We start from the raw sequence: 16,211 nt of genomic DNA on the forward strand, positions 1-16,211 counted from the left end.
ACTAAAAAAACCAAAAAAGCTAAAAAACTAAAAAAACTAAAAAAAAGGTAAAAAAACTAAAAACTAAAAAAGAAAAAAAACTAAAAAAAAACTAAAAAAAGGTAAAAACTACAAAAAAAACAAAAAAGAAAAACAAAACAAAAAAACAACTAAAAACTAATATAAAAACTAAAAAAACTAAGAAAACTAAAAACTGAAAAAGAAAAAAAACTAAAAAAAGGAAAAAAAACTGAAAAATAAAGGAGAAAAAGAAATCTATAAAAAATAAAAATAAAAATAAACTAAAAAAGGTAAAAACTACAAAAAAAAGAAAAAGAAAAAAGAAAAAAAACTAAAAAAAGGTAGACCCCAAAAAAAAACTAAAAGAAAAAAAAGGAAAAAAAAAATTTCATCATATACCAATTCAAAAACGAACGTATATACAGATCGGGACACTGGGATACAAATGACGACCGGGACACCGGGACACAGGGAATATGACTGACGAAATTACAGACTGGGACACAAATGACGACCGGGAATATAAATGAGGACCGGGATACTCAAAGAGATATTACAGACTGGGACACCGGGACACAAATAACGACCGTGACAAAGGGAATATAAACGACGACTGGGACACAGGGACACAACTACAATGGGGAGGCCGGGGGGCACAGGGGGGATATATAAATGACGATGGGGACACAGGGAATGTTTGATTAGCAATCACCATCAACAAAGGTCAAGGGCAATCATTAGAATAATGAGGTATAGATCTGAATACAGATTTTTTTCCCACGGACAATTATATGTTGCATGTTCAAGAGTCGGTAAACCTGACAGTCTATTTATATGTACAGACAATGGGACAGCGAAGAATATTGTATATTCGCAAGTTTATGTAGTTAAAAACATATATATATATATATATATATATATATATATATATATATATATATATATATATATATATATATATATACTAGCTGTTGGGGTGGCGCTTCGCGCCCCCCCAAGCCCCCCCGCGCGCGTAAGTCGTTACGCGCCATATTAGTTACGCGCCATTGTAGTTGTGTCCCTGTGTCCCACCTGTGAATATAGATAGATTTATATATGTGTTTCAAACTACGTAAAAATTGCGAATATACAACATTCTTGGCTTTCCCATTGTCTGTCCATATACAAAGCCGTATGTACTAATAATGACGTCATATGCAAACGCTCTTTTTACAAACAAACAAACATGCATACACACAACTCGTTTTTATATAGATAGATAGATAGATAGATACAATACAAATTAACTACGTAAAACTTGTGAATATACAACAGTCTTCGCTGTCCCATTGTCTGTGTTGCAATCTTTTAAATTGAAAAAGCAGATCCGTTGGAATCATGGGAATGCGAGGAATAAGAACAGCCTCACCCTCATAAGGCCCTGTCAAGATTGTGGCCTCTATTAGGTTTTCCATTGTTTTTTTTTACGGCAAGTCGCGTGCCATTGCAAAGCTTTGGTGGGTTGATATTTCTTAAAAGTATTATTGGTAATTTTTTTAATGATTGACCTTGAGCTTTGTTAATGGTGATTGCAAATGCTAATCGAATTGGGAATTGCAATCTTTTAAATTGAAAAGGCAGATCCGTTGGAATCATGGGAATGCGAGGAATAAGAACAGCCTCACCCTCAAAAGGCCCTGTCAGGATTGTGGCCTCTATTAGGTTTTCCATTGTTTTTTTTTACGGCAAGTCGAGTGCCATTGCATACCGACTCTTGAACATGCAACATATAATTGTCCATGGGAAAAACAATCCATATTCAGAATTATACCTCATGATTCTAATGATTGCCCTTGAGCTTTGTTGATGGTGATTGCTAATCGAACATTGCATGTGTCCCCGTCGTCATTTATATATCCCCCCTGTGCCCCCGGCGTCAACGTTGTAGTTGTGTCCCTGCGTCCCGGTCGTCATTTATATTCCCTGTGTCCCGGTCGTCATCCCGGTATACATTCGTTTTTGAATTGGTATATGATGAAATAAATTTTTAATTTTTTCCCTTTTTTTCTTTTTAGTTTTTTTTATTGGTTTTTACCTTTTTTTAGGTTTTTTAGTTTTTTTCTTTTTTCTTTTTAGTTTTTTTTGAAGTTTTTATCTTTTTATTTTTTTTTATTTTTATTCATATTTTTTTAGTTTTCTTTTTCTCCTTTATTTTTCAGTTTTTTTCCTTTTTTTAGTTTTTTTCTTTTTTAGTTATTTTAGTTTTTACCTTTTTTAGTTCTTTTTAGTTTTTTAGCTTTTTTCAGTTTTTTTTATTAGTTTTTAGTTTATTTTATGGTTTTTCCTTTTTTTAGTTTTTTTTTAGTTTTTTACCTTTTTTTTAGTTTTTTTAGTTTTTAAGCTTTTTTAGATTTTTTTCTTTTTTTTCTTTTTAGTTTTTTTTTTGTAGTTTTTACCTTCTTTAGATTTTTGCTTCTTTTATATTAATGCTAAAGCCAAAGTTCGAACCTGGAACCTCTTGAACCTAGAACCTGGAACATAACGCCTTATCAACTCAGCTACATCGGCTTGAATACATTCGTTTTCGAATTGGTATATGATGAAATAATTCAGACGTCATATTATATGATGAAATAATTTTTTAGTTTTTTTTACTTTTTTCTTTTTAGTTTTTTTATTGGTTTTTGCCTTTTTTTAGCTTTTTTATTTTTTTTCGTTTTTTCTTTTTAGTTTTTTTGTAGTTTTTATCTTTTTTATTTTTTTTTATTTTTATTCATATTTTTTAGCTTTCTTTTTATCTTTTATTTTTCAGTTTTTTCCTTTTTATCTTTTATTTTTCAGTTTTTTCCTTTTTTTTAGTTTTTTTCTTTTTTAGTTTTTAGTTTTTTTTTTAGTTTTTTACCTTTTTTTAGTTTTTTTAGTTTTTTCAGTTTTTTAGCTTTTTTAGTTTTTTTTTATTAGTTTTTAGTTTTTTTTGTAGTTTTTGCCTTTTTTTAGTTTTTTCAGTTTTTTTTTTAGTTTTTAGTTTTTTACCTTTTTTTAGTTTTTTTTAGTTTTTTAGCTTTTTTAGTTTTTTTTTCTTCTTTTGTATTAGTGTGAAATAATTCAGACGTCATATGCACCTGATCCACAGACAACTTATTTTTATATATATAGAAGAGATATATATGTATATATATATATATATATATATATATATATATATATATATATATATATATATATATATATATATATATATATATTTATATTTGCAGATGGGATACAGGGACACAACTACAATGGCGCGTAACGACTTACGCGCACGGGGGGGGGGGGGGCGCGAAGCGCCCCCACCAACTAGGTGTTGCTGTGGCGCGCTAGTTCACTCATAAAAGCGTTTGTGAATAAAATTAAAAGTTCTATTGTCCTTTTTAAGTTACAACAAAATTTGGAGAGCAATTAGTTCCACTCCCTCACCCTTTTTTTCTCAAAATTGTCCGAAATTTTTTTTGAGAAAATAATTTTGCTAAAAAAAAAAAGTAAAACTAATATGCAAATTTTGTTTTAGTTATTAATGTACGGTGAGCCAAAACTAAAACTTATATCAAATCAATTATGTTCAAAAAATTAAATAAAAAAAAACTGTTTTAACTGAAAGTAAGGAGCGACATTAAAACTAAAAACGAACAGAAATTATTCCGTATATGAAAGGGTCTATCCCCTCATCAACGCCCCACTGCTTACGCTAAAGTTTTTTATTTAAAAAAAAAGCAGAGTTGTGAGAAAGAGTAAAACTTAAGCGTAGAGAGATAGGCGTTGAGAAATCGATATATGCGGACTTATACGGAATAATTTCTGTTCGTTTTAAGTTTTAATATCGCTTCTTACTTTCAGTTTAAAGAACTTTGAAACTTTTTCTACAGAAATAAATTTAAAATTTCTTCCACAAGATAAGTTTTCCGAAGAAAAGTAAAGAGCTCCATTAATCTGAAAATGAACAAAAATAGAGTCGAATAATCTTCCAAGCGTGAAGCTCGTATTTTAAGTCCCGACCGGCTTTAAGCCTCTGATTTTCCTTTTAAAGCAATCTATTGATTCTTTGAAATTTGCCAGAGCTCATACCATATGAGCTCTTGGCTCTTCAGGCCTCGTCACTAGTGCCATATGAGCTCTTAGGTCTTGTTTAGAGTTTCATTTACTATTGAGCTGGGTCGCTCCTTACAACTGTTCGTTACCACGAACTGTTTGATTTAGATTACATGACCCCCAGAACCACCTGAAGAAGGGCTTCGAGTTATTGAAGTTGCCCATGTTTCCTATAGGGAAGTATACCTACATTTTTCGTGTGGGGGGGGTCTGGGGACGGATATTCTACAGGGAAAATTTCCCGTTGAAGTGGAAGTTTAAGAGTGCGAACACTCCAGGGGGAATTTTACACGGGGGAATTAACCAGAGTTTTTTCTCAAATTTGCCATATTTGTCTTATCTTTTCGTTTCCGACCCTATATTACATGCTTAAGGGGAACTGTCCGGCGTATATTTTCAGCGGAGTTGGAATTCTCTGGGGGGTTTTATGTGGGGATTTCGCACAGGAATAGTTCTCCATGAAGGAATTGTCACCAGAAGATATTCTCCATCTTGCAATTTTCTACGGGAGAAACTTTCTGTTAGGGTGGGTATGGGGTATGGGTTAGGTCCAGAAAATATATTCCACATAGGGGGAATTCCCCAATGACCTTAAACAGGATCAGATATTAAGTAGGGATTAGATTATTTCTCAGGCTGAATCGTAAGCAAGAAATTTTCAGGGAGTAATTTGCAGCAATTCCTGATGGCAGATTTTTATATCGGAGGAAATTTCCATGGGAAAGATTTTTCACTGAGGGCGTGGATTTCCTGGGATTGTTTGAAGAACGATTAGAAATTAAATAAAAAACAGTTAAAAACAATTAGGCTACTGTAATTTTTCAGCTTGAAGTTTTCGACAATGACAAGTCCAATGGTGAATTTTCATGTCAATCCAACGCCTTTTTTTATGGTTTTTGAAATATCTTTCGAAATTTCCGTCCATTTGTTTTTGCTATAACCTTTAATGCTAAGATCAATTAAAATATTAAATTGCCATTCGTGAATCAGCTTTGGATTGTGATTTTACCCCACGACAAAGTACCTTGGTAAAATAAAAAAGATGAAATTGGACATTTTTTTCCACTTTTCTCTTTACTTGACGTCATTGTAATGTTATGTGGGATTTCTAATATGACGGCATTGAGGTTGCAACATGAATGCAGCCTTTTATACTTGTAAATTACGTCATTGTTTGAGCATCATAGAAGTGTCATAAGTGTGACGTCATCTTTACTATATATGTCAGAACCCACATGGTGTAGTAATTAGTTATAATATGTAAAAGTCAAAATGACATTAATAAAATGGGTCACCGTTGGAGTATCAGCCGTTGGAGTATCCTTTGCTGCAGTGTCAATTGTGTGGGCTGTTAGAGAGCATTCAGAATCTAGAACTGGGCTTTCAGATTCTATATCTGACGATGCCATTCTTACTGAAAAAGGCACTAAGACCTATGTAAGCATATCACGTGCTGAAGAATTCACCAAGGTTAGTGAAAATCTTTTTGACGCTGAAAATCAAGTAGTTTTTCAAGATTCAAGTGAACCATCTAATGCAGCGATGCGATCTAATTCACATCTAGCTGCAACAGAAAAGATAGCTGGAGGCTGTGTGTGCGCATCACCTGAAAAGAAAAAAATCACCAATGACAAAGTGGCTGGAGCTGGTGAAGATACTACAACAGCAAAAAAAAGAAAAAAGAAAAAGAAGGAAAGTACTGAAGAAATCACCAAGGCTACTGAAATTTTTTTTGACGTTAAAACTTCTGAAAATCAAGTAGTTTTTCAAGATCCAATCAACACAATTGAAGTGGAAGTGGGAGCCAAAGAAGTGGCTGGAGCTGGTGGTGATACTACAGCAGCAAAGAAAAAGAAAAAGAAGAAAAGTGCAGTAAAAGAAATTACAGGTGGAGAAGCATATAAACACAAAAAGCCAAACAAACTTATAAATGCCCTTCGGAAAATAAAAGAAGAAGAGGAGGCATTCATAAAAAAAGAGGAAGAAAAACTAAAAATACAAAAAGAGATAGAAAAAAAAGAACAAGAGGAAAAAGAAAAAAATGAATTTCAAAAATTTAAAAAAAAGGAACGAGAAAAAAAAAAACGCCTAGAACGGAAAGCCAAAGGATTAATTCTAACGGCAAAGCAAAAAAATAAAAAAGAAAGACAAACAGCCAGCATCGCAGTATGGAAAGAAAATGGTTTTCAATTTCCAAGGTCTGAAACAAAAGCTCGACCTGGAACAAGAGTCAGGCCTAAAAAAGAAAAAGTAGAAGTTACCCCTTTTGCTGAAGCTAAACCAGAAGGGGTGACAGAAGAAGCAAAAGTCAGTGGCTCTACTCCAGAGCCCTTACTAATGGAAAAAATAGCACACAACTGGGAGGAGCTTCTGGACAGAGAATGTGAAGAGCCAATTGTCTCTGTATTAGTTAAAGAGGTTGAAAAGCCTCAAATTAATGGCAGATGTGAAGAGGGATGTGCACATCTTAAAAGAGTTCCCCAAAAGGACCTTTCCTCTGACAGTGAACCAGAAGAACCCAATGATATTGAAAAAATTAAATTGAGACTCGAAAATAGAAGTTTAGACCATCTTCGTGCACCAGTAATATGTGTTCTAGGCCATGTAGATACTGGCAAAACAAAGCTTTTAGATAAGCTGCGTTGTACTAACGTTCAAAAATCAGAGGCAGGCGGCATCACCCAACAGATTGGAGCAACTAATGTGCCTATTGACGTACTGCGTGAGCTAACTAAAATTGTCAGGCCTCCGAAAGGTTCTCAGCCTTTTAAAATAAAGATACCTGGGCTCCTTATTATGGACACGCCGGGACATGAACATTTCAGATTGATGAGGTCGAGAGGCTCGTCATTGTGTGACCTTGCAATATTAGTTGTTGACATTATGCATGGAGTTGAACCTCAAACTGTTGAATCAATAAAACTCTTGCAAGACAGAGGTACTCCATTCATAGTTGCGTTGAATAAAATCGATCGACTATTTGAGTGGCAGTCAAATCCACAAAAAGACTTTTGGGATTTGCTAAAAATGCAGAAAGACCATACAAAAGTTGAATTTGAACAGCGGTTAAGTAGTGCCAAATTGCAGTTATCAGAGCAGGGCCTCAATACAAAAATGTACTATGAGTATTCCGATCCAAAGGAATACTCATGGATCGTACCGACCAGTGCAATTACTGGTGATGGAATTGCCAACTTAATAGCAACTGTAGTAAAGTATAATCAGGAAATCCAACCTGAAAAAATAACGTTTTCGGAGGAACTTGAGGCTACAGTGTTAGAAGTAAAACAAACTATTGGACATGGCATAACTATTGATGTCATTTTGAAAAATGGTTCTCTCAAAATTGGAGATACAATTGTTCTACCTGGTTCTAAAGGTAGACCTATTGTAACTCAAATTAGAGCCCTACTTCTGCCAAAGCCAAATAGAGAACTACGAATCAAAACTGAATATGCAGAGCCAAAAAATATCAAAGGTTGTCAAGGAGTCAAAATCGTTGCAAAAGGATTGAAATCTGCCATATCTGGTTCAAGTTTTTTAGTGGCACGTTGTCAAAACGAAATTGAAATCTTAAAAGATTTATCGCAAGAAAAAGAGATACTGGGCTGTATTCAGTGCGAGAAGCATGGAGTTTATGTCCAAGGATCTTTGTTAGGCTCCCTAGAAGCTCTCCTGGAGTTATTAAAACAGGATAAAATTCCTTATTCTAACGTTAGACTAGGGAATGTTATAAAAAGTGATGTTGTAAAAGCTTCTATTATGTTGGAGCATGACCCCAAGTTTGCCTGTATTTTAGCGCTTGATGTTGAAGTTGAACGTGACGCTCAAGAATATGCAGATGCTGAGGGAGTCAGAATCTTTAAAGAAGATACTGTTTATCGCTTATTTGATTCTTTTAAAAAACACATACAGAATCATCAAAAGAAGAAGAGAGAAGAATTTAAAAATATTGCTGTTTTTCCGTGCATGTTGAGTATCCTCCCGCAACACATTTATCGTAAGAGTAATCCCATTATTGTGGGTGTCCGGGTTGATGCTGGTGTTGTCAAAATAGGCACTCCTCTGTGTGTCAAGTCAAAAGACAGCTTTATTCAAATAGGAATAGTAGCTGATATACAAAAAAATGAAAAAACTATTCCAATTGGAAAAAAAGGAGATGAAATATGTCTCAAAATTGAGAACGTGAGTGACGATGCACCTAAAATGATGGGTCATCATTTTGACGCAGATGACATTATTATGTCATCAATTAGTCGGCAATCCATTGATGCCTGTAAAGAACATTTTAGGTCGGAACTTAAAAATGAAGACTGGAAATTAATTATAAAATTAAAAAAAATATTCGGGATTCTCTGAACCTCATAATGCGTATTAAAATTCGTTTAGGAGATGACTTAACGAAGCTAACTTGCGGTTAATGAAGGAATTGAAAGAATTATTTCTCAACGATTCTCTGAACTTCCTGATGCCTATTCATCAGAGAAATTTAAGGTTGCATTTTTAGAGAGACGCTCACGTACTTTAGAAAGACAATTTGTTTACCACTTGTTTGAGGCTTTTACAAGATATAAAGAACAGCTAAAACAATAGGACGTGAGAAAATTCAAAATAGTTCGGTTTTTTCTTGCCTACGTCGTATTTTTCCGCAACGGTTTTTACAATTTAAACTTTTTGGATATAACTGATATCATTACGACAAATATCAGTATGCATAGAATATTTAGAGATGACCTAACAAAAGGAGAACTGTTAAAAGAACTGTTTAAGATTCTCTGAAACCCCCGATTTGTATTGAAATAGGTTTAAGATATTAACAAAGCCTGAATGGCGGTTAAGAATTAAAAGGATTGTTTGGGATTCTCTGAATTTTCGAAAAAAGGAACTCTTTCCAAAAGAAGGAACCTCACATGCCTTCATTTTGGCACCAAGATCCTGTCTGTTTCTCGATTACGTTCCATCATACCCGAACTCTACCTTCCCGCCCGCAACAGACCGTCCCGTATAAAATCCCAAAAAGTCCCCAAACGGACTCTCATCCCCGCTAAACCGGAAAGATATCGGAAGAGTTTTATTTCGAGTTTTATTGATTCATATAATAGCCTGTTTAATTTTGAAGAGTGCACGTATTAAACTTTTCTTTATAACATTAACATAACCAACCATACAGTTAGTCAACTCTCATTAGTTCTTTGCTATAATCTATGCTTAATATAGTGATTTTGTTTCATTTTTGCAGATGTTTGGACAAATGCAAACACACTTCTAGATATTAAATAAAAAAAAACAAGTTTTTTTTAACTGAAAGTAAGGAGCGACATTAAAACTTAAAACGACCAGAAATTACTTCGTATATGAAAGAGGCTGCTTCCTCATCAACGCCCAGCTCTTTACGCTAAAGTCTGACTCTTTCTCTCAATTCTTCTTTTTAAAACAGTAAAAAACTTTAGAAAACTTTAGTAAAAAAAACAGATAAACATGCTAATGCGGGGGTTAGATATTTCAAAAAGTAATGATTGAATAAGGAAAGTTTTAGGCAGGAAAGAGAAATTATATTCATGGCAGAATTTCCTAATTCAACTCAAATTGCCCATTTGCCTCCTTATTGCTTCAACAAAAGAATAAAACATGGTTATGCAAACTTTAAGTATTTCGGAAGGCACAGGCATTGGAGAACGTGATTTTGAAAAAAATCAAACACCTAAAGTAAAAGGCATAAAGAAGTCTGAGGTAATGCCCAAAAATGAAGTGCAGGCGAGATCAACGGCAAGAAGCCATTTGACAACCAGTAACACAACGAATACAAAGGATTGTAAATGAAACCTGCGATTAGAGAAGCAACAGTGAGAATCAAAACGAGTTCCAGAAGAATACAAATCCTATATTTGACTCCTCATGATTTAAAAAGAAAGAACATCGACTATATATACTCCCTTTTAACAAGCCTTTGTTATTAGACCTTTAGTTTTTGCCTTATCATGCCTTTTGTCATTATAAGAAACATGACGCCGAACCTTTATTTTATAACAGAGGCTGATGCAGCATCAGGTTCTTGGCTAACGTCCTTATAAACTACAATGTCATCATTTATAGCTATTTCATCGCTCGGAGCTTTTATAAAATGTTGAACTTCGACTTTTGCCCAGGCTTGTCTTTTGTCATTATAAAAAACATAACGCCGAACCTTTGTTTTTTCACAGAGGCTGATGCAGTATCAGGTTCTTGGCTAACGTTCTTATAAGTTATAATGTCATCATTTATAGCTATCTCATCGCTTGGAGCTTTTATAAAATGTTGAATTTCGATTTTTGCCCCGGCTTGTCTTTTGTCATTATGAAGTACATATCGCAAAAACTTTATTTTTTAAACGAAGACATGGTAAGCACTGATGACCTTATCCATACCAAAATCCCAAAACCAATTATTATAACTATCAATTTCAATTTTTGTAAGTTTTGACTCCACAATCGCTTATCTTCTAACCCCATTTTTCTTTCTTCATTTGGAATTTTCACTGCTTCGGGCAATTTGCCAAACCCCTTTGCTTTGGCTACCCTCATTGGTCTAGTTTTAAATGACAGTTCAGGATGTAAATTTGTTAATTGTTCAGGTGGTGGGAAAAACTTCCTTTTCTTCCAACGAATCATCATTTTTTACAATTGTAAATTTTCATTTTCTGGGTCAAGTCTGATAGTCCAGGTTGATGATTTTAACCCGTTGTAAATTTATTTTGTTCAGGATGTTCTCTGGATTTCTAGCAAGTCCGATTATTAGCAACAATTTCTACTAAGCTTCAAACTTTTCATTTCCTTTTTTAAGGTTTTGAATCGTTGTAATCCCTCGTTAAAATACTTAAAAATGTTTTTGCAAATAAACGCTTTTCACTCTTTACGCAGTTTATTGTCTTTTCATACTATAACCTTTTCCAAGATATATGATAATTAAGTCAAGTCTGATTTATGACAACTATTTCTACTAAGCTTCAAACTTTTGGTTTTAAAGGTCTTTGAATTGTTGTAATCCTTGTCAAAAATTTATACAAACATTTTTGCAATTACAGTTATTTACTCTTTAAGCAATTTAACGTAATCGTTTCCATGCGTGAAAATTTTCTATTTTTCCAAATAAGCGTGACAACACGTAGTCTATAATAAGCGTAGTCTATTTTGAACAATTACACTATATTTTGAAAAATGAATACGGATAATGGGCTTAGGATCTTGAAGTATTGTTATGCGGAAGATAAAGTTCTGTATAAAAATACATTTTTGAGAAGGTGGTAGCCTTCATCGCATTTAAGGCAACTTTGAGCATATGATTAAACCAAATAGAAATTTAACAAAAAATAGATATTTTTTTTCAAATTTTGATAGGGACAGAAATTGTTTCGTTTATGAGGGGTGCTGTCCCCATTTAAGCCCCCGTTCTATACACTAAAGTTGGGATTTTTGTCCCACTGCTTTAAGAACAAATGCTTAGACACGACGGCAGTTGAGTTGGAAGAGCGAATATTTATAAAGCACAATAAAATTTAGCGTAAAAAAGAAGATGGTCACTTTAGATTTTTTATGCTGCTCTTCAATTTCCTGTTTATTTAATCTCTACAATGTGACAAGAATGTACTAATAATTACATGGGGAACATTGTAGCAACGCTAGATTTTCCAAACTTTGGGGGGTGACATTTGGGGGAAAACAGGCGAGGGAAGGGAGTTCTGCTCTCCAATACTTTTGGTTACATAAAAAGGACAGTAGAACTTTTGATTTTCTATCAAATGAGCCATCTCCCGATCTCCTAGAATTAATAGTCCGATACGATCACCTCTGGGGAAAAATATAAAAAAAAAATCGTGAACTTTCTTAAAAAAAACCACATTTTTGCATATTAGGGCTTGAAACCTCAAAAGTAGAGTTTTCTAAAATGCTGAATCTGATGCTGGGATTTTCATCGCAAATCGCTTTACCTCGCAAATCGCTTTACCTCGTTCTGAAAGTACATTAAATAAAAAAAAGATACGTTTTCCAACTGAAAGTGAGGAACAACATAAAAAATCAAAAACGAACAGAAATTATTACGTATATAAGGGGCTTGTCCCTTTCTCAATACCTCCCTATCGAAGCTAAAGCGTTTTTTTTTTTCAACTTTTAAAAAAGCTTATTAATCTAATTAAACATTAATCTTAAAGAAATGGGATAAAGAATAAAACTTAACGCAAAGAGCGAGGTATTGACGAGAAGACAATCCTTCATATGCAAAGCAATTTCTTGGAGAAATCTTCCTCCATGGAAAATAATTCCATATAAATTCTTCCCAAGTAAAATACATCCCAGTTCTTCCCATGTAGAATACATCCCCCTCCCCCCCCCCCACACACACACAAGAAAATTTTCCCTCAAACAATTCCATTCTAACAGAAAATTACCTCAAGAAAATTTCTTATAGACTATTTCGGGTGAAAAATTTTTCTAAGCGCACTTTTATTTGAAAAGGATTTTAACAGCTTATTGTTTTTAAAATCATGTCAGAAACTCCTTATTCCATGGAAGAGTTATCCCACAAATACCAGCCCTACCCTTACTAGAACGTTACTCCCGTAGAAAATTCCCTCTGGAGAATTTATCCCGTGGAGAACTCCCCAGTAGAGAATTTCGCCGGTGGAAATTCTATTCCTATAGGAATTTCCCCTGGAAAGATCACCCCTGGAAACTTTCCTCCCCATGAGAAGTTCTCCACTTGGAAAATCCCCCCGGCAGAAAACTTCACCTCCTCCCCAAGAAATATCAGTATACTTCCCAACAAGAAATACTATACGTAAACACCGGGCAAATTCTATGACAGACCTTTCCCCACGGGCTGTGGCAGTCAAGTAATCCTCAAAGGCATAGTTACTGGATTTTTGAACTATGCTTTTAACATAATGGCTATCTTAAAACTTTAAGGAAAAATAAGGTTCGGAGGGGGGAAAATGAAGACGCTTTCGTGATCTTTCTTCTGGAAAAAAATACAAAATTCCGCATTTTTGCAGATGAGAGCTTGAAATTCCTACAAAGGGTTATCAGATACACTCAATCTGACGCTATGATTCCTTGACTTTTAGAGCGTGTTTTCCCCCTTTTTCTAAAATCCAGCAAATTTTCTCAAGCTAGTGGCTTTTAATAGGTAACACCAAACTTACTGAATCTTGTATGTTTGGAATCAACATAACAAACCGATTCTTTTGATGTATCTATTGATACATCAAAATTCCGTTTTTTAGGATTTCAAATACTATTGAACCAAAAATAATTTTCGATAATTTCTGCAGCAAAGCTTGTACTAAAGGTGATCAATAAGGACTCCGATTTTTTTTTTTTTTTTTTTTTTTTTTTTTTTTTTTTTTTTTTTTTTTGAAGTATTCGAACCTTTCCGGGCATGCATAGGACTCAAATCTCCTAAACCTACAAGCAAAAACCCTAGCTTTGGGTGTAAAAAAACAATATATATATATATATATATATATATATATATATATATATATATATATATATATATATATATTATACATAATGACGCTTACAAGGTGTCTATCCATACTTTTGGTCTAAATTGAAAAAAAAAGAAAATCTAAACCAGCAAAAAGTGTTAGCGACGAGCAAATCTCTATCTCTTCATTAAACTAAAAAATGAAATACTAAAAGAAAATTTTTAATTAAAATTTAAAATTTCGAAGGCAGTCCAAGACAACTTTTATGTTAAACGCGATTAATTCAGACGTTACTGAAAAACTAAGTACTATAACGTTTGTAGCTTACCTGGGTATGGCTCAATCTTTGCAAGTTTAGATGTCAAACAGTATTTTGGTTCAGTAGGACAGGAAGAGACATCTAGCTTCAGCTGACCTGGAATACATTTTAGCCGTTTGCAAGCCCCATTTGACTTCTTGAGCTCAGGGAGATATTTGAAGAGATCTTCGTCTTTCATTTTTTCTGGTTCCTAGAATGAAAGAAAAAAAAAATACACTCACTATTTGCGTGAGCACATGGAATGGGGGGGGGGATATCAACTCCTCTCATCGATAATAATTTGAAATCGATCATCGATAATAAAGTGCATGGAAACGATGCTTTAGTTGCTATGTGATTTCTACAGAAATAATTATTTACAGGTTATACTGGTACCAAAAATAAACAGGGCTTCTACCTGTAAAATCAAGTTTCAAAACAATAACCCAGCTCCCCTCTTCCAAACCAAAAGAAATAAATGATTTAAAATTAACTATACAACAATTTGAGAATTACACTCCTTGTGACCCACAAGGCCAAAGGGCTATGAATTTTTAAAATACAATCATTAGAAAGATTTGAAAAAGCTCGTTCTTGCTCACTGGACTTGCCTCGTACATTGCTCACAGCCTTTCTCAAAATGCTGTCTAGTCACCTTGACAACATATTTAATTTAATAAACAGTTGAAATTCTTACGTCAGAATCTCGAAGCAAGGCTTTATCAAAGCAAGAAAAAATAAAAGCAATGGTGATCAAGTGAATTATTTGTATTGCACTGAAAAAAAAAACATAATAAATGCAACCTCAATTATTTTTGGTCAAGAGTCATTTAGAAAAAATCACTACAAAATTTTTGACATTTCAGTCACATTATCTCAACTTGTCAATTTATTAACGAAATTTAAAGAAAAGAGGGGACAACAAACGGCTCAACCAGTCTACCTTGGGGTTTGAGCCCCCTTCCCCCCGAAAAAATGGTTTAACTTGTATGAAGAATCTATACAATTTTCTTAAAGAATTGAGTAGGACGAATGAATCTAGAAATGAAACTTATGAAGCCTGTAATACTCCCCGAAAATGGTTAAGAATCAGATGCAAAGCGATTGATTTCAAGACCTTTGGGTTAACAAATTCTGGGACAACCGGCTTTTCTTGTGTTTTTGTAACCTCACCTGCAAGGCATTGCTTTGGCTCAAAAATCTTTCTACAGCGTCTTTGTGCTCGATAATGGATTGAAGTACTACCATCGGTAACTTCCGCACGTTTAAAATGTCAGGTCTAGAGGAACCTAGAGCATTAGCTACAAGTTTCAGAAAACAAGGGGAGCACCGTCAGAGCCACCCATAAACATTAAACACCATTTCAAATATTTCAAATCTCCTTCACTCCAAAATAACAGCGTCGGGTCTCGAAAGCGCTAAATAGTTTTTATAAACGAATATTGGCACTCAGTTTGGAGGACTCTAAGGGACAGCAATCGGCTCTACCAGTCCACCTTGGACGGCTGAGCCCCCTTTCCAAAACAAAAAAAGGATAAAAGTTGTATAAAGAATCTATATAATTTTCTATAAAATAAAAACTTGTATATGATGCAATTTGAAGTTATAAACCTTTGTCCCTTGCCAGAAAAATGATAACTTCCCAAATAATAAATAAGTGAAAAACCGTAATCAAACGCGACAATAAAGGAGCAGAGTAACTGAAAAAAAAAGAAGTAAGACTATTTTTTCCAAGAATAGACATAATTTTCATTTCTGTTTCCAATTAAAAATTAGGAAAAGATGTTATTTTCAATTTAAACTGACATGGTGCTTTTATGCAATTCATTACAAGTTTTGGATATTTAAAAAAGTTTTTTACAACCCTTCTGGGATGAAGATACTAAAGGCAGCTCTAGACACACTAAAAAGCTATGACTGAGAAAATGAATCTCAAATCTTTTTTCGAGAGCCTTATATACTTAACAAAACCTTCTAATATAATTTTTAGCCTCTTATCAGGGTTAACAAGACGGAAAACCCTGATATATTTGTTAAACTGGGAAAAAATCGACAACGAAGGACTTTCCAAGGAGCCTAACATAAAATACGTATTACCTGCTTGAAAAAGCTTGCGACTTTAAGAGTAACAGGTCTAAAGTTGCCCAATTCAACGGCAAAATATTCAGAGAATTCAGAGAATCCCAAACAATCCTTTTAATTCTTAACCGCCATTCAGGCTTTGTTAATATCTTAAACCTATTTCAATACAAATCGGGGGTTTCAGAGAATCTTAAACAGTTCTTTTAACAGTTCTCCTTTTGTTAGGTCATCTCTAAATATTCTATGCATACTGATATTTGT

The 16,211-nt window shown here is 33.9% G+C and overlaps 1 protein-coding gene across 1 annotated transcript; it reads left to right on the forward strand.

Moving 5' to 3' along the window:
* Positions 1-5,379: 5,379 nt before the first annotated feature.
* On the forward strand, positions 5,380-10,943 carry LOC136032554 (eukaryotic translation initiation factor 5B-like). The gene is made up of 3 exons (XM_065712823.1): positions 5,380-6,069; positions 6,175-8,383; positions 10,927-10,943. Exons 1-3 carry the CDS (start codon positions 5,380-5,382, stop codon positions 10,941-10,943), a joined length of 2,916 nt encoding a protein of 971 aa, XP_065568895.1.
* Positions 10,944-16,211: the final 5,268 nt, after the last annotated feature.

The sequence above is a fragment of the Artemia franciscana genome, chromosome 11 (assembly GCF_032884065.1).
Source record: "Artemia franciscana chromosome 11, ASM3288406v1, whole genome shotgun sequence".
Lineage (NCBI taxonomy): Eukaryota > Metazoa > Arthropoda > Branchiopoda > Anostraca > Artemiidae > Artemia > Artemia franciscana.